The sequence below is a fragment of the Triturus cristatus genome, chromosome 3_1, assembly GCF_964204655.1.
Source record: "Triturus cristatus chromosome 3_1, aTriCri1.1, whole genome shotgun sequence".
NCBI classification, from domain to species: Eukaryota; Metazoa; Chordata; class Amphibia; order Caudata; family Salamandridae; genus Triturus; species Triturus cristatus.
Window position 1 is genome coordinate 156,030,295 of NC_140583.1, and position 25,510 is coordinate 156,055,804.

Here is a 25,510-nt window from a genome sequence, read left to right on the forward strand (position 1 = left end):
GTTTGAACCCAGCCATATGCAAATCAGTCTTGACCCTGTGCCTCATGGGAACAGAAAGCCTGAACTGCCAAGCCAGGTCCGCCCTGGACTGGAAACAAGCATCCTAGGACCGGTTTCGGGATTTCACCCATCTTCAGCCAGGATAGCTTGTCCATCAACTGTTGTTTTTGCATTTGTCACCCCGAGTGGGACGGGTATGCTCAGACGTGAGTCCCGTGCACAGGGTCAAGACTGATTTGCATACGGCTGGGTTCAAACTGGAATGGCATGGTGAGCAAAAAAACTACGGATTTAGGCCCAGATCTCTGTACTGGGGTGAATGTATGACATTGTTCTGCATTCTGTCCATCAACTGTTGTTTTTGCATTTGTCACCCCGAGTGGGACGGGTATTCTCAGACGTGAGTCCCGTGCTCTCCATGCCACTGGAATCAAGCTATCCTGGCTGAAGAGGGGTGAAACCCCGAAACCCGTCCTAGGATGCTTGTTTCCAGTCCAGGGAGGACCTGGCTTGGCACTTCGGGCTGGACGGTTCCCATGAGGCACAGGGTCAAGACTGATTTGCATACGGCTGGGTTCAAACTGGAATGGCATGGTGAGCAAATAAACGTTGGATTTAGGCCCAGATCTCTGTACTTGGGTGAATGTATGACATTGTTCTGCATTCTGTCCATCAACTGTTGTTTTTGCACCTAACTTCATGTGGCATCTAACTTTATGGTGTTTCAAGCACACTCTCCCCTTCAGCCATGTATGTTTTATTTGGGCCATTCGCCCAGGACCATTGTGGTGTTGCTGCCTATCTATGGGTCTAATACAGGTTTTTCCTGTTCCTGTGTTTGTACTGCTGGTTACCTGCCACCCCCACCTGTGACCTGTCAATCAGTAGCCTCAGGGTTGATAACGAGGTCATATCGGGACAGTGATTTGATTTAATTTTTGTACATATCATTGCCTACATTGACATCAATATTAAGATTACATTGAAAGCAGAATTTAAATTTACCAGAGAGCCATCAGTGAAAAGAAGTGGTGAAGTGATAGGTTCATGCCACTGCAATGTACCTGGAAATTTATACTGTGTAATCTTGTCTAATATCTTCTCAATATGTGATCCAGGCCCTGGTACCTCTGAATGTACATGACTTGACCAACTGATCAATAAGAAGGCCTCATAATTAGTAAGGAAATATTTGGCCCAATTCACAAAGATTGGTTTACGAGTACAGGCAATTTACTCTTGTTGTACTTGCTTTAATCCTACCTTACTCATGAATTTTGTGAGGATACCAAGGAACACTCCTGACTTACTCCTGGAACTCAAGAGTACTATAAGAGTAAGTCAAATATTTGTAATACTGGTCCATTGTGTTGAATCCAAGACAATTGAATTAATTCATATAATTACATCAGCAAACATTGTTAGATAATTGGACTAACCACACATATGTGAATGTGAGTCACGTAGAAATTCAGTAATAGTGCTGAGTAGTTTTTGCATTATATGAATTTGCATCCTCTGATAGATTTGTAAGGAGTGTATATGCAATCCAAAAGTCTAGGGAAAAAACTAGAAAAACAGCAATCTACTACCCACTGACTACCAGGCCAGAAGCACTGCTGACATCAGTATTGTGCTTAGCAGATAAGCAGGGTTTTTAGGAAGACCTTGGAGAGAAAGTAAATTTCCATTTTCTTCTGTTAGTGCTGATTCATTGAGAATATGAGGTGTGCGGATGTGTTTTGAGTCCTAAAGGGAGTGAAAATGTTCAGATTTAATTTGTTTTGGCCTTACAGAAATACAAGACTCCATGGAGGAAATTTTTTACTTCAATGCCAGTCTATGCAATAATAGTTGCGAATTTCTGTAGAAGTTGGACGTTTTACCTCCTGCTTATTAGCCAGCCTGCATATTTTGAAGAGGTGTTTGGATTTGAAATCAGCAAGGTAGGTGGATTTTTCTTAAATATCAGCAAATCATTGTATTTATATCTAAGAAAATGCGTAGCCCTGTTATAGTAAAGCCATAATCCACGTTGCCATATTCAAGCTGCATTCTTCTTGTTTTCTTACATTTAAAGTGTTAACTATATATTCATGTGCTTTTATTAGTTCTGTGCCATTTTTTAAGATTGTGAAGTTTCTCAAACTGCTATGAATCATTACATACTCAACTGAAGCACAGCATTATCCAGAGCATAATGTAGCCCCACTGCCCACAATAATAAACTATGGAAATCCTATTGTAAGCCCTGCCTGCATCTCCTGAAAGCAGCTCAATCAAGCAAGTCATGAAAAAGAGAAGCATTGGGGTTGATTGTGATTAAGCACTGACAAAGTAAGCACGTGAATGTGCAAACGAGACAGTGTCTCACTTTTTATCATTCTTTGGTGTTGCTAAAGGTTTGAGAAGGCCCCTTTCATGTTTGATGGATAGGAGATTTGTCATAAATCGGTAGCTCTCCCCCTCCCCCATTTTGAGGTAGGGAAACTACCCTATTTCCATTGGTGGATCCTTAGCCGGCACCACTGTCACTTACCTTGAGCCACCCAACTATCTGCCAAGAGCTGCTGGTTAATTAATCCCGGAAGGTCTGCCCTATATTTGGCATCAAGGTGTGGCAGTCCAAGGCAGAAAAAAATGAATATTCCTGATGGATTGGGTAAAATGTCCTGCTTGTTAAGACTTTTTTGTGCGTGTCTCAGAATTAAACATCGACTTTGAGCTTTTGCTTCTAAAAACATAAACGTTGGAGAGAGAGCTCCCATGACATCGAGGCTCTCACAATGATTCTTCACCTGAAACACCCCACAGTTTGGTGGATGGGCTGCAGCACTGTAGGCGACTGCAGGGCTCGCTGGTGTCCAAATGATGCCCTATGTCCAGTGCTTAATTTGAGCCGGTGGTTGCCTGTGGGGGCCACCGCCACCTATTTCTTCGGGCCGGCACTTATTGTTGCTCATCAGACATTTACCGAGTGCAAGAGAGGGAAACACACACAGATCAAGAGGACGGGGGAAGGGAGGGACAGCAAAACCATCGCAGAGGATGAAAGCAGGAACCTGCAAGAGTGAAACGAAGGGGCAAGGAATGTCTGGCAGTGGATAATAGAGGCATGAGGTGGATTTGTGACTATCAACATTGGCATTTGGTGTGCTGACGTTTAGTTGCACCGGCATGGGGGATTCTGACCAGAGCTCCAGGCAATGACACTCTTTTTTTGCAAATAAAGCACTGCCGAAGTCTGTTGAACATAGGGCTAGGAAATAAGTGGGGGACTGTCCTAATAATACCTGTTGACATGTCAAATGAGGATGTGGCCTGAAGTCAATTCCCTTTCTGCACGTAGCTCCCTATTGATTCCATGGTGAGATTGACATGCTTTAGTTATTGCCCTCATACCAGATATTACATGGAGGAATTACTCTCTATTAAGGCCTACGGTTTTAGTGTCACTGTAGTTTGGGGAGGGGTAGTTGAACAAAAATACAGACTTCCTAAATTGGGTGATGCAAGAACAAGACAGACTGATCACAGTACAGTATTGTATTGTATTGTATTGGATTAGTATTTGTATAGCGCAACTGTGACCCTACGGGTATCCAGGCGCTCTGACAGAACGGAATCACTTGTGCTGAGGGGGAGGGTCGGTCAGGGGCCATCAGGCTGCTGGAAAGGGCCAGGTCTTAAGGCTCTTTCTAAATTCCATTAACGAGTTTGTCTGTCTAATCCCCTGTGGGAGGCGTTCCACATCCGAGCTCCCACCACATTGAAGGCCCTCACGCCCTCCTTGATCGTTTAAACCTGGGTTGTGCCAACAGGCTGGCATTAGAGGATCGCAGCTGTCTTGAGGGGGAATAGCATGCAAGTCTTTCCTGGAGAGGGACCGGGCCCATCCCGTGAATTGCTTTATGGACTAAGCAGAGGGACTTAAAAAGAACCCTTTCTCTAACTGGCAACCAATGAAGTTCATGTAGCGCCTGAGTAGAGGAAGAGTCATGCTTGCGATTTGACGCCCGCTTCGCTGCAGCTGACTGAACTCTCTGTAGCCCCTGCAGAATGTATCGGGGGGCTCCTAAGTACAAGGAGTTGCAATAATCCATTCTGCTTAGCACCGTACTCCTTACGACCGTGCTACGAGAGTCTTCGGGCAGAAGTGGAAGGATTCGGCATAAGAGCCATAGTAACCCAAAGCATACGCTGGCTGTCTTATGTGCCTGCGAGTCGAACTGGAGATTGCTGTCGAATAAAAAACCGAGATTCCGTATTGTGCTGGCTGGAACCAGTGGAACCTCATCCGGAACAAGCCTGAGGTCCACTGGTAGATGTTGAATCTGCCTTAACGGCGAGTAGTACAATAGCTCAGTTTTATCTCCATTAAACTGCAGGCAATTTCTCTGTAGCCAGTCGATAGTCAGCCTCATGCAACTTTGGAATTTCTCAAGGGGGATCGCCTGTTTTCCTTCCAGTGAGAAAACCAGTTGCGTAGTTGATTACCTCCACCCCAAACGCCTTGATGATCGGGAATAGCGGCTGTAAATATATATTAAATAGGATGGGGCTGATGCTGGAACCCTGCGGAACTCCAAAAGCTACGGGAGTTTTTTCAGAAGAGAAAGGCCCCAGAGTCACCACTTGATGTCTTCCCGCCAGATAGGAACGGAGCCACTGTAGTGCCCGACCCCTCACCCAAAACTCCTCCAGACGCTCCAACAGGATTGAATGACTCACTGTATCGAATGCGGCTGACATATCCAGGAGCACCAAAACAGCGGTGCTCCCGTTGTCAGCCCGCATTCGCATGTTATCCAGCATGGTGACCAGGGCTGACTCCGTTCCGTGACCGGGACGGAAGCCAAACTGGTCCCTGTCCAGTAGATGGTGTTCCTCTAAGTAGTCTGAGAGGGACCTACTCACGACCTTTTCTAAGATTTTAATAGCAAAAGGAAGGAGAGAAATAGGCCGGAAATTAGCTGGAATAGTTGGATCCAAAGTTGTTTTTTTAATAAGGGGAGAGACCACCGCCTGTTTCCAACCCTCTGGAACCAGACCCACTTCCAAAGACTGGTTGCAGATCTGGCACAACCAAGGGAAGGTCAGGTGGCCATAGGACTTCCACGCCCTCTGGGGCAGGGGGTCAAGGGGTGAACCAGAGGAGATAATGTGAGCCGTTGTAACAAACGACAGAGCCGTGAAAGAGGGGAAGTGGTCAGGGAGCAATGGCGGCCCGACCTCTCGCTGGCCACCTCCTTATCTGAATCCTGACCAGCTACATCGTTGCCCTTAAAGAGATCAACTATCTTTGCCACTTTATCCTTGAAATGAGTAGCGATCTCGTTACACAGCTTTTGTGATGCTACTGCTTTATTCTCTAGGCAGCGCGGGGCCGAAATGGTTCTTACGATTTTGAACAATTCCTTAGCCCCATTTGAAGCTTGCACTATAGAGTTGGCATAGAAATTAGCCTTACGCTCCATAATGAGCAGCTTATACCTGCTCTGTGCTGATTTTAACGTCAGCTTGTCCCTGTCCAGATATGCCTTCCTCCATTTCCTTTCGGCCCGTCTACAGTGTTGTCTTAACGTTCTCAGGTCTTCATCGTACCAGGGAGTAGACGTTTTATTCCTAATTCTTATCTTTTTCATCGGAATTATGTGGTCTAGGTCAGCAGTAATAAACTCATGGTAGGCGTTATAATTCATCTCCACCGTACTAGAGGACTGGAAAAGGCTTACTGTGGGAGGAGTTAAAAGGGCGCCCGTTCTTGCCAATTTGATCCAGTTTCTGCCTTTCCGATACAATACTGCGGTTTTAGCTTGGGCTGGAGTGTCAACGAACTGTAAATTAAAATGAATAAGGTAATGGTCGTTCCAAATTTGAGGCAAAATATTTAAAAGTTCAACCTCAGACTCGTTTGCAAAGAGGAGATCAAGTATGTGACCTCCCCGATGGGTGGAGGAGGTGACTAATTGTTGGAGGCCAAGGCTATTACAAGTATACGTCAGGTCCCTTAACTGGTTTTTCGTGCTGACATTCTCCCACCAATTGAAATCGCCCAGAATGACCATTTTGGAGTGTGATAGAGATAGGTTAGTAATAGTGTTCAAGAGAGGCTTCAGAGGAGTATTACTCCCTGGGGAGCGATAGCAAAGCAGACCTGTGAGTAGATTACCTCTAGCTGCATGAAAAGAGAAGCCCATCACTTCAATTCCCTCCAACTCGTCCACCTATAACAGGGTGAGCCGAAGTTCCTCCCTGTAGATTAGTCCCACCCCTCCTCCTTTGCCCCCCTTCCTGGGTTTATGTAAAATTTTAAAAGTGGAGTGGAGAGCCACGTCTGTCTCTCTCGGGTTGTCAGGCTCTCCTGGTAGGATGACCAGTCTGGACTCCAGCACTAACTGTTCTGCTTGATTCAGACTAATGATGGCTTTGTGAAGTGTTCTGGCTGCTCTCAAGCAATACATTTATTAAAATTAAATTAGCACAAAATGCAGTTATCAGAGATTATTTCAGAATCTGTCAGCCTTATAGATAGTTTTCAAGAAAGGACGTTTGATGGTTTGCATTAACTTTTGATTTTACATGCAAAATAGTGATTGCAATCACAAGACCTAAGCATAAGATGTACAAAGCAATTTTTGGGTCGCAAATGGCCTAATTCCCAGCAATCCGAAAATCCCTATTTTAAATGTACAAAATGCAAAATGGAATTTGGTAACTTGTTTCTGAATCGCATTTTGCAAATGCTACACTGTATTTAGAAGGGGTGTGTTTAGGAAGTCCCGTCCAAATACTGCATCGGTATGGTATGTATTCCTGATTAACGACAGAATTCCAGTCACAAAACGGTAATACTATACACCAGTTTAAAACTGATAGTAACCATTCACAAAGAGGAACAGGTCCCAAAGGGCCACTTTCCCTTTGAGAATGAGAATGAAATTACACATATTTGTGAAGAGAAGGTACTATTCCCATGGACCACTGCCTAATCTTAAAAAATTAACCTACTTCGGGGCATATCAGCAAGCAGGCGATAAAAAATATCGCCTCTTTTGCGTCCATTTTCGGACGATAATTTTATCGCCTTTATCAGCAAGTTCACGCTATCGCGTAAAACCTTGCCTTATCGCCATTTCCCTTAACGCCCATCTTTGCATCACTAATCAGATGCAAAGTGGGCGTTCCTCCCCAGGATAACGGGAGAAATGTCGCTAAGTGACATTTCTCCTATTATCAAGCCTCACGCAAAGCAGCATAGTGACAAGAAACGTAGCAATAACCTCTGTTATCGCTACTTTCCTTACACCTGCTTTGAAACTGACTTAGCCATGATATCCTATGGAAGGTGGATATCATGGCTAAGTATGTGAAGCCCTATCAGCAAGCTATCGCCAAAAGTTGTGTGATTATCGCTGGATTTCCAGCGATAATCGCACATTTGGCAGCTTGAGCTCTGAATTTTATCGCTTTGGAGATAAGCGTTGCTAATAGCACGCTATCTCCGCGATAAAATTTAGAGTTGGCTGGCGGTAATTATCCTCACGCTAAGAGCGCTGAGCGATAATTATCGCCGGCCCTTGCTGATATGCCCCAAAGTTTCTTTTTTTCCTTTTTAAATGCATCCCATTTTCCTTTAAGGACAGACTGCATTTAAGAAAATACAAAGCTGACTTTATCAAAAAGCAATCACAGGCATGGTGGTCTGCTGACCTCAGCCTAATTTAGGTATCTGCACACCAACAGCTGTTTACTAATCCATTATACATTAACAATGACTAATACCTGTCACCCAAGCCAATATTATAGTTTTGGGAGCATACAATATTCTGAATGTCACACTTGTAAGAGTGCGATAGTTAGTAGCTGTGTTGGTGCTATGGCTAGGGCAAAGGACAAAGCAAGCTGCAGTGATGATGGCTCATGCACGCTTTTTTAAAACAAATTTACGCACTGGCATTAGTACCTCATTTAACATATACTAAGGACTTATAGGTAAGTTAAATAGACCAGTCAGGTATTAGCTAATTGTACACATAATTTGCATGTCAAGCACAGGCACTGTGGCCTGGACAGCAGGATCCAGTGTGCTACATCATCTAAAAACCATCAGCATCAGTCCAAAAACTTGTTTGGGGGGGGGGGGCATAGAAAAAGAGGTCCTTTCCTATAGTAAACTAGACATGACAAGGACTGGCAAAAAATGGTTGTACCATGCCTTTTATACATGAGGTATACATTGCCGCTCAGGCTTCCTAAACCTATGATAACAGAGATCCCAAACAGTTGTTGGTCTCCAAATAGAGTGGTAAAGCATCTACAGCATCAAAAATACTTTCTTTTAAGACATTGATATACAGATTTAGGGTTCCCTAACTTTCAAAACTACATTTACGCTTCTCACCTGTGCTCTGTGTCTATTAGAACATGAATACATGCCCATGGAAATACAGCCTATGACTCTCTGTAACCATCAGATACAGGCCTGAGATTCACAACCTCCTAATAGCAATGGCTATCTTATTTGAGTACTAGAACCTGGTTTACAGGAAGGCTGGTATGGTTACATTCTTCTCCCACTGTCACCACTGACACTCAACCTGGAATGCTAGCTTCAAGATGTGGAATTCACATTACCCACATAACCCAAATGCTTAACATTAAAAATACCTATTTCTACCGTCCCTTCAAGAATGTAAAATCATTCCTTAACACTCTGAGCAAGCTGCATTACTGCAACAACTTAACAACCTGTCTCCCTCATTCCATCAGGCAAGATTGCTCCCTGTTATGCACAAGGCCTAATGCAAAGCTCTGAAAAGTATTTACATCTAATCATGTACTGTCATGCACAATTAGCTAAGCAAAATATCAGGGTGAATTTACAATGTGTACAGTGGTCCTGTAAACCACAGCCAACATGCAACTCTTTGCAGTCTCCAGGTTTCACTACTTTAAACTGATAGTACTCCTTTTAGGGAATATTATTCCTACAGTAATTGATCCCAACCCCTCCTTCATTTTAAATACTCACTCAAGTCCCACTCATAGGCATTGAGAACACAGTCCAGTAAATGTTTTGTCTACCATCTATTGTGACCTCCACCTATGTAAACAGGTACCTTGCAGATAGTCTCAAAAAACATAAGATTGTTAAATCTGCTCCAATTACTTGCATACCTTGTGACAACAGCTCCACCACTAACAATTGTATCTACTGCTACTTTGCCACATATAACACTTCCAGTAGAATGGAAAGTGCTAGCCCTAGCATCCTTGGCATGGTTCTCCCCTAAAAGTTTGCCTTCAACCCTCCTGCTTTGCTGACTTTGTTTCTACTGGCTTTAGGACTCTGCACACTTTGTTGTTTTTTGTTAAAAACCTTTATTTTTTTATTTTTCATTTCTACTGCATAATGTAAAGAAAGCACAAACAAAAAATAAAACATACTTTACAACAGCTACCCAGTACTAAACTGCTTGTGCTCTCTCCTCTAAACATGATAGCAATGACATACACCCAACTAGCCTATTTCATTTAACGATAAGGCCCTAGTTAAGTGGTTCTGCATGTACCCAGAGTCTTTAAATTTAATTCTACTGGTGGGCCTGCAGCACTAATTGTGCCACCCACTTATGTAGCCCTTTAAACATGCCTCTGGCCTGCCATTGCAGCCTGTGTGTGCAGTTTTAAACTGCCATTTTGAACTGGTGAAATAAACCTTTTTACCAGACCCAATCCTTCCTGTTTAGTACATACAAGTCACACCTAGAGTAGGCCCTGAACAGCCCAGAGAGCAGGGTGTGGTGTATTTAAAAAGTAGGAATGCACTTTTAAGTTTTACATTCCCAGGTAGTGAAAAACTGTTTAATTCACTTTTCACTACTGAAGGCCTACCTTTCCCATAAGATAACATTGGAGTTACCTTATTACATTTAATAAGCACTAACTTCTAATTGGGAGCAGGTAGAGATGCCGAGCTTGGTGTCTAAAGAATGTCATTAAAAGCCCTCTTTAATAGTAAAGTCGGATGTTTTGTCACAATTTAAAAAAAGACCCTTTAAAAAAGATTATAATCATCCAAAAGAGGCACGTGATTTACGACCTCAGCTGTCGCACTGCGAAATTTGAGATTGTCATTCTCCATAGAAAACTGCACATGTATTACTCCAATCTTAATCCTTTGTTAACAAATGTTCTTGTCAAAACTTTTCAAATAAACCAAACACTTTCGAACACAACGAGGATGGCTTGATTCCACCATGGTTCTTTTATTTCTCATTTTCAAATATCGTCTGGGCGCCCATCCGGGCCTTACACAGCGACATGTGATAAACTATTCATATAAAATGTATTCAGGTGATTCCATATGCTCTCCACCCGAAGCATTTCGGGCCTAACGGCCCTTCGTCAGGAGTAACTGAAAGTTTAAAAAGAAACATCTCAATCACCTGCTCAGTGCAAACTATCTGTATAAAATGCATTTTAAATAAAACTACAACTCTCAGTGTTCCACTCTACTACAATCCCACCCAACACTCCCATAAAGCAAACCCCAAACCCATTCATGAAAATAACTATTTGGTGCCTGCAGCCTGTTCCTGGTCACATGACTAGGTATAGCTGGCAGTTGGTCCTTGTGTATTGCTCCCAGACAGTGAGACAAAGGGAAGATAGGTGGGGCGAGTGCAGGGAAGAAGGGGCTGCCTTGAAACTCAAGGAGGTAGAAACCTCTAGAAGCTTCCTCAACTTCAAAGGTACCTGTTATAAATATCGGACCCTCAGACCCAACTCTTCAGCACACTTCTGACCCTGTGGACTCTGCCAGGAAGAAGTACTGCTGTTCTGCTGAAAGGACTGACACTGTGCTGGACCACTTCCCCGAGGGACTGCTGCTCTGCTGTGCTGACCTGCTGCTCTGCAGCCCTCTTGCCTGGGTGTGAAGGACTAGACCTGCATCTCTGAGCCCAGGACCCCAGAGTGACTCAAAGGACTGGTTGGCTGGCCTCCTAATCAGAAGCCTCAGGGACAGAAAAGGCTTCCAACCACCTTGAGCCCAGCACCTGGGCTCTGCCATCTGTGAGTCCTGCCTTCCCAAGTGATGCCACACCAGTCCTGCATCCTTGGATATAGGCCTGAAGGAGGTGCTGTACCAGCCCTTTTGTGTATTCAGCCGAACTGATGCCTCTCCTCCACAGCATGGTGCATATCCGGCAGAACCGGTACATTCCCTCTGATGCTCGATGCATCGCCCTCTGAACCAACACATTGCCTCTGCTGCATAGACTTCGCCAATGCAAGGACGTTGAAACGCATCTCCACCCAAGAACAATGCATCACACTTTGCAGCTCCACGGAACTGCCACTCAATGACACATCTCCCCTCGTCCGGACCTCCCCTCATCTCTGCTGTGTGATGCATCCTCGATGCTGGACTCAGCACGTCTCCACAGCCAGGATTAAGGTATTGTGTTCAGTGGGCCTAAGTGGGTCCCTGTAGTTGGCTCGTGCTCCATCACAAATGGCCTGAATTGTGACTTTGCCCTGGTCCGGTACAACCAGATAACCACAGTAGGCACTTTGTCTTTTTGGTGCTATTTTCACTGTAATCTTTAATCTTGCGTATGTCCAGTTCTACTGATTGCATTTTTGTTAGTTTGGTCTTGATTCATTTATTAAAATGTACTCTGTTTTTCTAATTTGGTGTGGAATTTTTCTAGTGTTGTGTTGTTCCGTTATTACTGTTTGAAGTGTTGCACAAATACTTTACATATTGCCTCTAAGTTATAACTGACTGCTCTGTGCCAAGCTGCCAGAAGGTTGAGCACGTTTAATTTGAAGTTTACTTGTGACGTCACCCTGATAAGGATTGTGGTTGCTGCTTGAGCAGGGTTTCATCCCCTCAACCAGTAACCCAATTTTTAACAAAAGGTCTTTCAAATATTCATATATAAGATGAGAAGGAGGAAGTGGTTAAATTACCCTGCATTCAAGTTAGCTTCTAGCTGCGCACACCGACATCGTTTTGGAAATTTTGCCCCATATGATAATATGTATGTATTTAGAATAATCATAATTCATGAAATTCAGTTATAACGTGCCATTTTGTGGATTATGGTTAATTTCTGCTATGGTCATCCTTTCCCTGCCTTTCTGGAGGAAGGAAAGGCTGCGCAGTTTACCTATCGTTTATACATACTGGTAAAGCAGGCACTCAGCCATCAAAATGGCCACTCACCTTAAGCGTGTTAAAATAGTTCAGGGGTGCTTCACTGTAAGGTTAGAAGAATCTTGAATTTGTAAAGCGCACAGCTACCTCTGAAGTGGTTTCCCGGCGCTGGGGGCCCCCGGGAAGATTAAGCGAGCTATTGCCCAGAGTCACATGGTGCTGGGCTGACCTACCGCCAGCGCCAGGGATCGAACCGTGAACCCCATGGTCCGGAGTCAGGCACCCTGGCCGCTGCGCCACACCTCTTCCAAGGTTATGTGATATCAGCTTTGCTTGAAGATATGTCTTAGGATAAATATTAGCTTTCTATGCTTAAGTGGGAGCAAGATAGATAGCCCTAGTCTGAGGTTTACTGAATATCCACCTGCAGCTAAAATGACCATATTTTTTTAAGGAATTCCTCTTCTCTATCACAAATAATGAGAAGAGTTTTGAGTCTGAGTTTTCTCCCTCATAGCAACACTCAGAAAAGGACATAAATCACCAGTTCAACCTGCTGCTCTTTTTTGCATTCAAACATAGATCTTGTCAGTGCTCTAATCCTTCAATCATTGGACTATTGCACTAACATCTCTACAGGTCACCAAAGAGGCATGTCTGGAAACCTTACAGGATGCAGATCAAAGCTGGCTTTCATTGTTGTAGAATTGAACCATTTGACTCCTTCTCTAAAAGCCCTTTCAAGGTTTGTGGTAGAGAATAACAAATCGCCATGGAGTCCTGTGGACCATCCGTTCTCAACTTGACGAGAATGACTACTATGGTCTTCAGAAACCGGTTCCTCACTGTGTTCTGGCTAGGCGCCTAAGATCAGTCTACCTTATAGAAGGTGAGATGAAATACCCATGTTAATAGGAGCTTGAATGCCTATCGTGCTCAGCTCTGTTATAAGCTGAAACTGCTCTCTTGCAGTCCAGCAAACTTCCTGGAAATCAAGAAAGAACTGGAGGCTGAGCTTCTCTAGAAAACATTCTCCAAGAAATCAACGTATGTGTGATGGGTAGGACTATTATTTGTTGCTTTCTGTAACCTTGATTGTGGCAATCTCCTGTGGTATTGGTGAAAATATGGTGTACCCCTATCAAAAGAAAGGTAAAAAGTACTCACACAACTCACTGTCCATTCAAGCACCGCTAGTGTGGCAGCAAGCACTAAGAACCATGGTTTGGCTATATGTTTCATAGAGTGGCAAAAACACCACCATAAAAGATCTAGCCCTCGCCAATTTAATCTGACAAAATCGCATGCCAGCAGTGCCTGGCACCTCGTACGGACATATCCCGAAAAATGCAAGTAAGTTCCCAAAATGTGAACACGAGTTCATATCATTTTTGAGCGCATGGTTAACCAATTTGAGATAAAATCTATATTTGGACAATGTGCTGCTTTTAACTCTTATGCAAGTCCAACTCTGTTGGGATGCTGCAATGGAACAAGTTTTCTGTGAGTTTAAAAATGCACTCAACATAATTGCTGACCTTCCGTAAGTTGATCTAAAAATCCTATTCATTTACAAATTGCCCCTGTTTATACCAACGAGGCATTCCTGTTTCAGCCAAATGTAGTTATTCTCTGCAGTGTCACTAAATCGTTCTTGAAACCTAACTCTGACTCCTACTGATACTCGATGCTTGACCGAGTCTAAACAGATTGAATCAGATCTGCCTTCCTACTCATTCTTTTTTACATCTCTGACCACATCTGAAAAGCTGGCTGCCTAGTGGTATGGAGCAGTTGTGTTTCTGCCAAATTCACAGTTCAAGAGGCCGTACAATGCCCTCCCATACTGTTTTCCATATAATTGTGTATGTGACGTTTGTTGCAGAAAACATCATTTATTGAATATTCTGCTGATTTCAGCAACAAACGAGTGTTTCTAGGTCACATTGACCAAATGTCACTAAGAATTCTGCACACGGAATACAGTGTATTTCTTCCTAATATGCAAAAATTTGCTGCTCTCATTTCAACTTTTGAATAATATGTTGAGAATTTATTGTGGCCACAGTTATGCTCAGAGTGCCTCATTGACCCTAGTGCATAGATTGAGGGAATGATTTATCTTTACCTACAATGAGGAGCCCACACCTTACAAATCAGTATCTTATGGAATTCAAGAGCTGAGGGGTTGGCTCTAAGGGACTGGAGCTCTAGATGTGTGAATGTAAGAGTTTGGATCTCACAAAGGTTTTGTACACAGGTATCTGAATGGAAGGAACGGGATTAGGATCAAGAGGCGAAAAAAATTACTTTGCTATTCCTAGTGATCTTGGTGCAGTCTAGAATTCTTCCCAAGAACGGTAGGGTACTTTGCAGAAAACATTGTTACAGTAACTGGATCTTTGCAGACTTAAATTTCTTGTGTAGAACAGTATCGCAGGAAGATCAAGTTGTTACTAAATTACAGAAACAGAATAAATGAATCAATTAAAGCAATTGTTGCTTCTATGTACATATAGATGGTTATGCCTGCTACTAATACCTAAAAGAAGTGGCATGTGTATATTTATTTATATAAAACCACCAAAAATGTACCACAAGATAAATGTGGACAGCAAATCATTTAAATATTGCCTCTTCACTGTAATATAGGTATTTATATAGAGGGGTTTAATCAAGCAAACATAATGTTACCAAATATCATGTTTATATTTATGTATGTACACCGTATTTACATTTTACTATCTAAAAGAAAAACCTTCTGTCCTTCCCACCCCTCCACCCTCTGTTTCTGACTGCTATGAACTGTCAAACATATTTTCTAAACTCTCACCCTCCCCTTCTTAGCCATGACACCCAACTAACAAAAACATATGACCACTACCTAAAAAACACTTACCACTTCCCCGTTTCAATTCCATTCCTAACATTCTACCCCTACTCCAAACTTCCCCTTTTCAAATCCATTACTATAATTTTATCCATACTCCAAACTCTACTAAACACCCATGAAATCAAGAGCACACGCCTAACACTACTAATGAATAGGAAAATAATTGTACTAAACTACTAACTACTAATCTTGGGTTCTGACGTAGCATGCTACTCGATGAAAAACGTGCTTCAATTCCTCATCAGAGGTGGTAAGCTTTATATAAATCCATTTACAATTTACAACATGGAGCACAAGACACACATTGCAACATTGTTTACAACATGAGTGGCAGGAGTGGACATATGTTGATCCCCCCACCCAACCAAAAACTTGATATATCTGGGAAGTTATAGGTCTGTTCAACAAAAGGAAGGAGAGTGAAAGGTGGGCTATTTTTAACGAGGTCCTACACATAGGCCCTAAGTAACTGTATCAACAAGAGATGTGTAGTTCCTGCAGGACAGGAAGTCGACAGGGAATAAAGTATTCCAATTCAGACTTCAACCTAACGAAAGAAAGTGCACAAGGGAAGGGAATCCCTTCAGGGTGGAACTAAAACCCTCACACACCCAGCAAGCTAGGTGTCATGCTTCATCATCTGGGTTCTGCTCCTCGTCGGGTCGGCGGTGCAATACCCGACGGGCACCCATACAGGGGCTCTTTGTCGGAGATCTTTTGTTCCCTGCCGTATGGTGCATGCGTGTGAGGGCCCGGGAGTGTAGATGTAGGTGATTAAAAAGGTTGGTTAATCTGAAATTGAAGTTTATTGGCTCAGTCAACCACCTAGTTAAAAAAGGGGAGTGAGTGGCGTAAAAGCTATATATGCTCACAACGGATGAGTGGCTAGCTACGCTCGACTCTTATGGTCAACATGTTTCGCGCGCATTGAGTCAGGAGGATCTCGTGGCGCTTCGTCAGGACCTATAATGAAGTGAAGTGTGCTCGGAAAAAAACTATCTACAGTGTGGTGAGAAAAACAAGGGTGAGAACAAATATGTTGGCCGAACCCGGGCAGGTTGAATAACCTCCAGGGGATGTCTGTATAGGAACGAATGTGTTTCTCCCCCTGTGGACGCGCCATGCACCTGATGAGGAGCTCTTTTTAACATGAATTGGTGACCCCCTCTTAAATCAATACATAAGGTAGGGGCGCCTATTAAGGGTTGACCAACATATTTGTTCTCACCCTTGTTTTTCTCACCACACTGTAGATAGTTTTTTTCGAGCACACTTCACTTCATTATAGGTCCTGACGAAGCGCCACGAGATCCTCCTGACTCAATGCGCGCGAAACATGTTGACCATAAGAGTCGAGCGTAGCTAGCCACTCATCCGTTGTGAGCATATATAGCTTTTACGCCACTCACTCCCCTTTTTTAACTAGGTGGTTGACTGAGCCAATAAACTTCAATTTCAGATTAACCAACCTTTTTAATCACCTACATCTACACTCCCGGGCCCTCACACGCATGCACCATACGGCAGGGAACAAAAGATCTCCGACAAAGAGCCCCTGTATGGGTGCCCGTCGGGTATTGCACCGCCGACCCGACGAGGAGCAGAACCCAGATGATGAAGCATGACACCTAGCTTGCTGGGTGTGTGAGGGTTTTAGTTCCACCCTGAAGGGATTCCCTTCCCTTGTGCACTTTCTTTCGTTAGGTTGAAGTCTGAATTGGAATACTTTATTCCCTGTCGACTTCCTGTCCTGCAGGAACTACACATCTCTTGTTGATAAAGTTATAGGTCTGGTCAAGTGGATGGTTATGTTTATTGTATTTTATTACTAAACATTTGACATAATCAAGGAAATGTATGTTCAAACAATATTGCAGTAACCTGCTCTAACCATACATGGGGTGGCACAGAGGTTATATAGATAAGTAATATGGATAGAAAATTAACAGCAATTAAAAAATATATGACTCCACGAAAGTCCAGATATTAGTTTGTCAGAACTCAATTCATATGAAGAATACCGCTCCACCTGATCAAGTCTGGCCAAGTGTTCCCACGCCTGGATTTTCTGGTCGATAAAATTGTTTTCAAAACCTGTTCAGTAGTCCCTAGACCTTCTTCTAAGACAATGCTCCCCCAGCAAAGCCATATCTTCCCTTCCTAACCCACCCTCTTCAGTCCCCTCCCGCCACTTATCCTGCACGGAAATCTCTGCACACATATACCAACAGCTCAGTGTAAGAGTAAAAGTGTGTGTTAAAACCTACAGAATTAGGAATTCTATGCTGAATTTCGGCTGGTAAGACATTTTCTGCACACTTAGGGGTCCATTAGGAAGTAGGGCTGATTGCCACCGCCCGCATGGCGGAGGCAATCCGCCCTACATTCTTCCCTGCCCGCCACCCATCTATCCCCGCCATATTAGTATGGCGGGGGTACCGTGGCGGACGGGAAGACCATCTGCCGCTTTTCCACCCGGTCGACAAGTCGACCGGGCGGAAAAGGATTTCATATGGTGGCGGTGTTTAGCATGGGGGCGAAACGCTGCCACGGAAAGGCATGTGGAATTCTCTTCCGGTGGCCCATTGAGGACCCCCAGGGTATTGGGGGTGCACACGGGGAGTACCTATGGTATCCCCCTTCATTGTCATGGACATGGTGGCAGGCACCTCGCGGATGACAATGCACGCAGTGCATTCCCAGCATTGTGGCGGGCGGTGCTCACAGCACCGCCCGCCCGCCACAATGCTGGAAATGGAGGATGCCACCGCCACTGTGGCGGTGGCATCCTAAACGACGGTGTAGTACTAACGCAGCACTGGTAGCCGGTCCCAGCACCGCCAGGGTCCACCCGCCATCCTAATGGGCCTCATATTCTCCATTCCATGGGGCTGACTCGTAACCATTCTTATGGGTGTTGGTTTGCACTCTGCCAGTGCTGTGCATCTTGTTATCTGGCCTATGAGGAAGTCCCTGTTGCCATCTAATTGCAAACTCCAGATTAAGTAAATCTACTTTTGGATAGCTTACTCACTGCTTACTGTTAACGTATAGGGACTCAGTCAAGCTACACCTCACTAGCAGAGATATCGAGGCAGAATCTCATCTGGGGGAGCTTGTCAATCTGTGCCCAGTGTACATTGATGAGCAATTTAAGCTGACTCCTTTCCAGTTGGCCTTGCATAGAGCAGTTCCATTTCCTTGGGGGCATAATGAAGATTCTAAATAATAAAATGCTGGTCGAAGGGTACTTGAGATGTGTGCCGACTCAAGCATTTGTGTTGCATTTAAGTGTTGTGATATATAAATGTATTAATGTCATCAAATATAGGTCACAAAAACTCCTAGATGCGAATCCCATGTACCCTCGCCATTGGATGAATTTTTTTCATCTGGTTTACATAGATGCAAGAAGTGTCTCATCCTACCCCACATTCCTTGATGCTTGGTTGGTGATACTTCCAATATGCGTGTCTATGGTCACCCAGACCGGAAGCACAGGGACTGGGAGAGGCGAAGAGGGTTCTAACAAGCTGTAGTTCCCAAGTGCAATCAGAGCTCTGCTGCCGGGCACTGGTGAAGAAGCAGAGGGATATTTAATAATGTTTTTTGTTCAGGTGCTCGAGTGCAGGAAGGTGTTGCAAAATGACAAAACATTTGCATAGATTTACATATGATTAAAACATTCTATGAGTGCAGTGTCAAACTCAGCAGTGGCACGAGAGTTCCTTCACAACCCTCAGTAAATTACTGCCAGTGTTTCTAGAAGGCACGTGCTGTGCTTAAATTTAGGTTGATTCATAATAATAAGTGGAGTCAACCTATGCCTGGTTTCTACAAATGCATGCAAATATATTTATGTCTGTTATGGGTATATTTTTGCATTTCTGCCCCCCTCTTTATGTGTGCTGTTAATAACAACACTGTCAAAAAGTCAGTTAGCACAAATTGTGTTTAGTTCACAACAGGCGCTATGCCCAAGAACAGTTGTAAAAACATATTAAGCCTGTTACTGAATTGCTGCTGTGTGAGAAAGTGCCACTCTGCGTCATCACCACAATTTTCTACTGACTTGTATTGATGTGTTTTTTAAACTCTGCACACTGGGGTACTGCTGTATGTGTTCAGATCCTTAAAGCATAGTAAACCTGGCTACCTCTTACTTGTCCTTCTTCAATTTATTGAGAGACCATTGTATATGGTGTAGGAAAAGCATGTCTGACAGAATATTGGAATAACAAATATCGTGCTACACAAATATGGAGACAAAAATATTGATGACAGAAATATTGTCTACCTATACTTATATGATAAGTACAAAATAATCGGAAGAAAAGTATAGTTGATACTAATATAAAAAGAATACAAAAGTATTTTATTTTCAGTATATATGTAGTATAAAATAGTAAATCTAAATTATTTTAACATATAACAATATAATGTAAAACACATAATTTAAAATATTTAAAAATAAGTATAAATATAGACTCATAAAAAAACACACATATGTACATGTTTATATATACATATATATTGTAACGGTATTAATAAAAAGATATATTTAATTTTGTGTTATATTTTCTAAATTATTGTTTCTCTAATCTACTATTATAAAAGGCATGAAAATATATAAATATATATTTAAATAAACATAAAAGATATGAAAACACAAAAACAAAACACGAAAATAAATCACCAAATTAATTAAATATAAAACACTATAAACTAAAAACTATTATTAAAAATATTACAAAAATTAGAAAATCTTATATAAAAACACAAAATGAAATTGAACAAAAAAGCGCTGAACTTCAGAGGGGTTAAATGTACTATTCCACCTGCAGTCTGTGCAACCATAGGGAAAGCTTTTGGCTTTCGAGGGGTAAAATTTCACTATTCCCACTAAAGTCTTTGAAACAGTAGGAAAAGCGGTGGACTTTGGAGAGGTAAAATGTACCATTGCAACCCCAGTCTGTCCGTCAGTAGGGATGACATTGGACTTCGAAGGGGTTAAATTTACTATTCCCACTCCAGTCTGTGCAACAGTAGGAAAAGCGTTGGACTACAAAGAAGTGAAATTTACTGTTCCTACTCCAGTCTGTGCAATAGTAGGGAAAGTACCTCAAAGAAATAACATATTTTAATAATCCTATGAGTTGATCAAAATAAAAAAACTCTTAATATAAAATGTATTTATATAAGATTGAAACACCGATTAAACAATTTACATGAATAAAAATGTTAATAATTATTTTTTTTATTAAAAAATTGTATTAAAGTATTATTTATTAAAGTTCACACACCATACTCTCACAAACCTAGCAGTCCACACTTGAAATATAATTAAAATAAAGAAGTACAACACAATTAACATATTACATATTCAATTAAATAATGAAGAATTAATTAATGATTATTTATTAATCAATTATTACTTAATAAACGTCCCACAATCTACCCCTACAAACCCAAAAACCTGCACCTAAAATATAACTTGAAAAATATATTAATTGCACAATTGACATATTTAACAATCAAATAATTAATACTAAATTAATTAATTAATAATCAATTATTTCTCAATTAACTTCCCACGCTATACCCCTACAAACCCAAAAACCTGCAACTAAAATATAACTTAAAAAATATAACAATTACACAGTTTACATAATTAATTATTCATTGAATAATTATTAATTAATGTAATAATGAATTATAATTAATTATACTTAATTAACTACCCATCCTGTACCCCTACAAACCTCACAACCCACTATGGCGCTGTAAATTTCTATTAACAATTAAAATAACAGTTATAAATCACTTAAAATTACAAACTATATTTAAAAATATTGTCAACAATTATACAAACAGTATTTAATATATAAAATTGATATATGATCTAAAACACATCAAGATTATTAAAAAATATATTATTAAAAACGATATTAACAAAATAGGAAATCCTGAAAACAATATCACTTACTTAAAAAAAACATTTTTCTTGTCTATGATATTTCTGCATCATGATATTTATGTCACGATTCTTAAAACTCAATATTTCTGTAGCTCGATATTTCTAAATCGATACTATGTCCAAATACCGTAGGAAAACACACCACAGGCATGGAAATGTTATATGTCACCTGTTTATCGCAGTACTTTTCAAAGTTAAAGTTATAGGTAGGTTGTCTGCCTGAACCTCCAGTAGGCTAATAACTATTAGCCTGACAGCAGCTTGCCTGCCAATACTCTTCCTTCACGAGATGAGAAAATTGCTTGCAGAGCAAAAATCATGCCTTAGGCCTTTGGTGAAGCCTACCCATAAATAGTTAAGTGCAAAAGAGAAAAGAAGACTTTTGCTCCCTGGGCTATCTGTAGCCATCTTGGCATCAACCATGTGAGAAGGAGACTTTTCTCAGAACCAGTTAGGTGTAGCTGAGGTGGAGTAGATATCTCATTTCCCAAAACATGCCCTTTGCTGTACACAAGCCACCTCCAAGGACAGAAAAGATGTGCCATCTTGTATTTCACTTAAAATTGTGCACAGTGAAATCATTTGTGGAACGACAAACAGGATGTGCTGCAAAAATGTGAAGGTTTGCTCTTGGGAACCTTATTCATTAGTTACGGAGGATCAGGGAGTAACTCCACCCAATGGCTTGTGAATCCTACAGAAGTGGCACCTTGGACATAGCTCATGAGAATCCTCTCTGGGCCTGTGGATGAATAGAAGAAGACTGGACTTGCTCTTTGAAACTTGTATGGAGATCTAAAGGATTGGACCTGGTCCCACTTGTACACATGATCAAGAAGTGGACTCAAAGGGACAGTTAGCTGAGCTCCTGTGTTCAGTGCTTAACCTGTTAAAGAAAGAGAGTCAGTGATGAAAACGCTGCTCAGAAGCCTGCAGCTGATGCAACTGAATGTGGACACACTGTAAACCAAGGCTACGTAGTCCTTACTACGTGCCTCTTTAATCCACTACCAGACACTCCCTGCCTGTTCATCTAATTACATTCTCCCATTGTGACAGTTTTCGGGTCTTTCTCTGCCTCCGTTTTTCAGTTTTGTGTGTGTTTTCCCTCTTTTACTCTTGGATGCGGAAAAATAAGTGGCAGTCCCCAAAAATGAGAGCCGGTGGCTCCCATTGGCAACCACTGGCTTAAAGTAAGCACTGCCTGTGGGGCTACAGGGCCAAAACAAGCTGCATGAAGGCTTTCTCCTAAAGTACCCGCCGACCAGTAGAAGCTGAACCTGAATTGGCCTCTGCTGGATTGAGTCCTGGCCTCTACGTGCTATCCCTCAGAATCAACCATGAGGAGCTGCTCCACTAACTCTGAAACAAGATGGAAATTCTTTGGACTTCCAGGGCCTCCGGATTGTCAGCAGAACCTTGCAGCAAAATTGCCTGATTTTGAGTGGACTTCATCAGATTCAGCTCCAGGCTTGAACGGCTGGATAATTTAAAGCTCAATAAAAAACACAGACTTAGAGTCTGATTTCTATTATTTTATAAGCAACAGTGGTTCTCATTGGTGTCATTCAGAAAAAGACATGAATACTTGGAGCTGAAAAACCTCAGGCAATGAACACTTTAGTGACAATGAACTCACAAAAGTACACCATGATTTAAATAAAACAGTTTTGTTGCATCGGTTTATAAAAGGAATTTTTGCAGTAAAAAGAAAACCAGAGTAGTGCAATATGACCCAAGTGCAAAGCCAGTCCCAACACAATATACAGCAAACATATAAGAATCAAAAGTACAAAAAGGGGCCTAAGAGCTGATAACAAACTACCAGCTGAATTTCTCAAATAGCCCATGAACCAATAATTCCATGATCGGTTTGTTTTTTACACCTCTTTGTTGATAACATTTCAATCCATACTCGATATTAGGGTCTCATACGGACTGTGGCGACATCTCCAATTAGGATCAAAGCCCGCTAAAAGGGGTGGTTGCCCATGAGGAGCCAGGATTCAGTGCATTGGAAAGGATGTTGCCTGAATGATCTGTAATTGACTTGCAAACTCTTTTGTCTCTGCTGTAAACCCTACCCATTCCCCTGAATGAAGCCTGTATGCTTTGTGTCACAGCTACCATGAGGTTGGGCCTAGGTTCACATTATTGGAGCTGTCTGTTACCTTGTAGTGCACTCCCACCCACCCCAATTAATCATCCACTCCCTTACTTGCTGGGATTCAATGACCAGGCAGGTATCATTCTCCGCCTCCCATCAGTCTCAATTACAACCAGTCCCTGTCGTTATCAGAACTCGCTGCGAGGCCTGAGACAGTGCAATGCCGGAGATACTCTACCCATCTGCATGTGGAGGCTGACAGTGCTCGTGTGCGGCAGTAGCTCTGCGCATATGCTCTCCTCCGATGAAACACTTAGCAGCTTGAAGCGCATATTGTGTTTTCCCGGGCCCGCTCTTTGTGTGCACTCGCCACATATGTGGCTTTGAACAGTAACAGCGCTGCCTCGTCCCGCAGCCAGCGACGGCGGAGCCATCGCCCGAGCCGCGCGTCTGAAGTGGGAAAAAGCAAATGAATTCTATGCAGCGAGGATGCGAGGAGACATCTCTCACCATGTCAGTCACAGGGAAACATAATGAAAAGGTTGCACCAAACAATGACTGAGACGCAGGCAGCCTTCGAGAATGTTCCCTGATATTCTTTTAATGAATTGCATTTAGAAGGGGCTGTGTAGCCCCGAGAGACGCGGCCCATCCGTGCCCCAGCTTTGTTTCCTTCAGCTCTCTCAAGTGTTTACATTAAACCGAGCCAGAACAAAAATGATTTTTCTTCCCGCAGCTGGTTATATTTTGTGCACCACAGATGGTGTCACAAATATTACACACATTTTATAAAGGCATTTTACATTTGTAATGTTTTGACTTCACTCATTTCACATTTCATTTGACAGTAAAACATGGTAAAAAAAAGGTTATACCTTCTCTGCATGATAACAAAGGCACGTTCTTTGTTAATAGCCGTTAGGATAGCAGAAGATTTCTGTTAACAGGTAAGTGTTCACCTAACACAACATTTTAATATAATTAATTTACATGTTGTAAAGTCTGTAAAAACGTGTGACTACTTTTAGAATGTAGGCAATGACCAGAACACATAACAGTGAGACAAGAAAACTCACTGTCAGAGGTGGGCAGTGGGACACACTGCCACTGAATGTAATACTACTGCCAGAACTTCCAGTGCTACTTACTGCTGCCCACCAGCACTGGTGCCATTCTGTCATTCTTATCGGTGTTATTATCTATAGTGGTGCAGGCAGAGAAGCGGGCGATCTATTCCTCTTCGATTATGTCCCTGTCGCACACTTTGACTGAATTTAAACTTACAAAGCAGACAAACAACTGTAGTTAGTGAGAGTTTTCAACACAAGATGCTGAGGACAATAAAACTATCAGCAACCTGCCAGTGCTACAGGACAAACATGACTACATGCTGCAGGTGATCTTTTTGGAAATTTGTATGAGTTTGTGAAGGGCCCCATTGGTGCTATGCGCAGACCCTTCTTTTAGCATGGAGGACAGGAAGGAAGAGAAGAGGGAGGAACAATGACGAAAGAGGGGGAAATGTTTGCGGTGCAGGAAGAGACACCCAATAGAAAGGGATCTGCAGAATCAGCATGTTTTCAATAGGATGTCATTTCCACAAAGAAATAGCACAAACCCGTATTGCGCACCCATCCAGCAACCTAGCTAGACCTATGGCCACCCCTGAATTTGCTGCCTTGCAGCCGTGGGTAAGAGCGGGGAGGGGTGTTGCCGATTTCCTCGACGAGCAATTGTGACTGCGGCAGGTAAGAGAAGAGGGGGAGCGCTGCCCCATAAACTCGTGCCGCCCAAGGCGGACCGCATCCCCACAACCCCTTGCTGCGCCACTAAACCCATCGTACAGACAAAGATGTTTTAAGGCATGGGCAAAGTGGCTACTGGCCCAGGGCCCTTGCCTTTCAGGGGCCCATGGTAGAGTCAGCTCTGTTCTGCAGAGTCTTGCCCTCATGTCCTTGAATAATTCCTAAACAGATTGTTTAAATAACCGTTTTCCCTTTATATATGTTAATGTGGGTGATGTGTGTAAGTCTATCACAAACATTTTGCAGAGAAATGTTATGTTTATGTTTAATGCAGCATCCATAAAAAAGATTATTTCAGGTCAAAAGAGGACCTCACATAAGAGGAAGGGGGGGGGGGGTGTCACAGATTATTTGCAGTAATATTAGTGAGCTGCTGCTGTGGTGTAACAATATTCAAAACACACATCACTAGCTCTACATTTCGAATTTGGACCACTGTGCCTGTGCATTGTTGGTGGCATGGCTTGAAATTGTTGAAATTAGATCATACATTAAAATCTGTTCCAAGCAGGGGCCTCCAAAGTCCTTAAGATGCCCCTGCGTACAGAGGCATGTACAT

The 25,510-nt window shown here is 42.5% G+C and overlaps 1 protein-coding gene across 1 annotated transcript in view; it reads left to right on the forward strand.

The window, feature by feature from the left end:
* SLC17A6 (solute carrier family 17 member 6) overlaps window positions 1-25,510 on the forward strand; it is a 294,138-nt gene that overhangs the window by 211,959 nt on the left and 56,669 nt on the right. Inside the window, exon 8 of the mRNA XM_085643618.1 lies at window positions 1,797-1,946. Coding sequence (XP_085499744.1) covers window positions 1,797-1,946 — 150 coding nt within the window. The remainder of the gene's footprint in view (window positions 1-1,796; window positions 1,947-25,510) is intronic.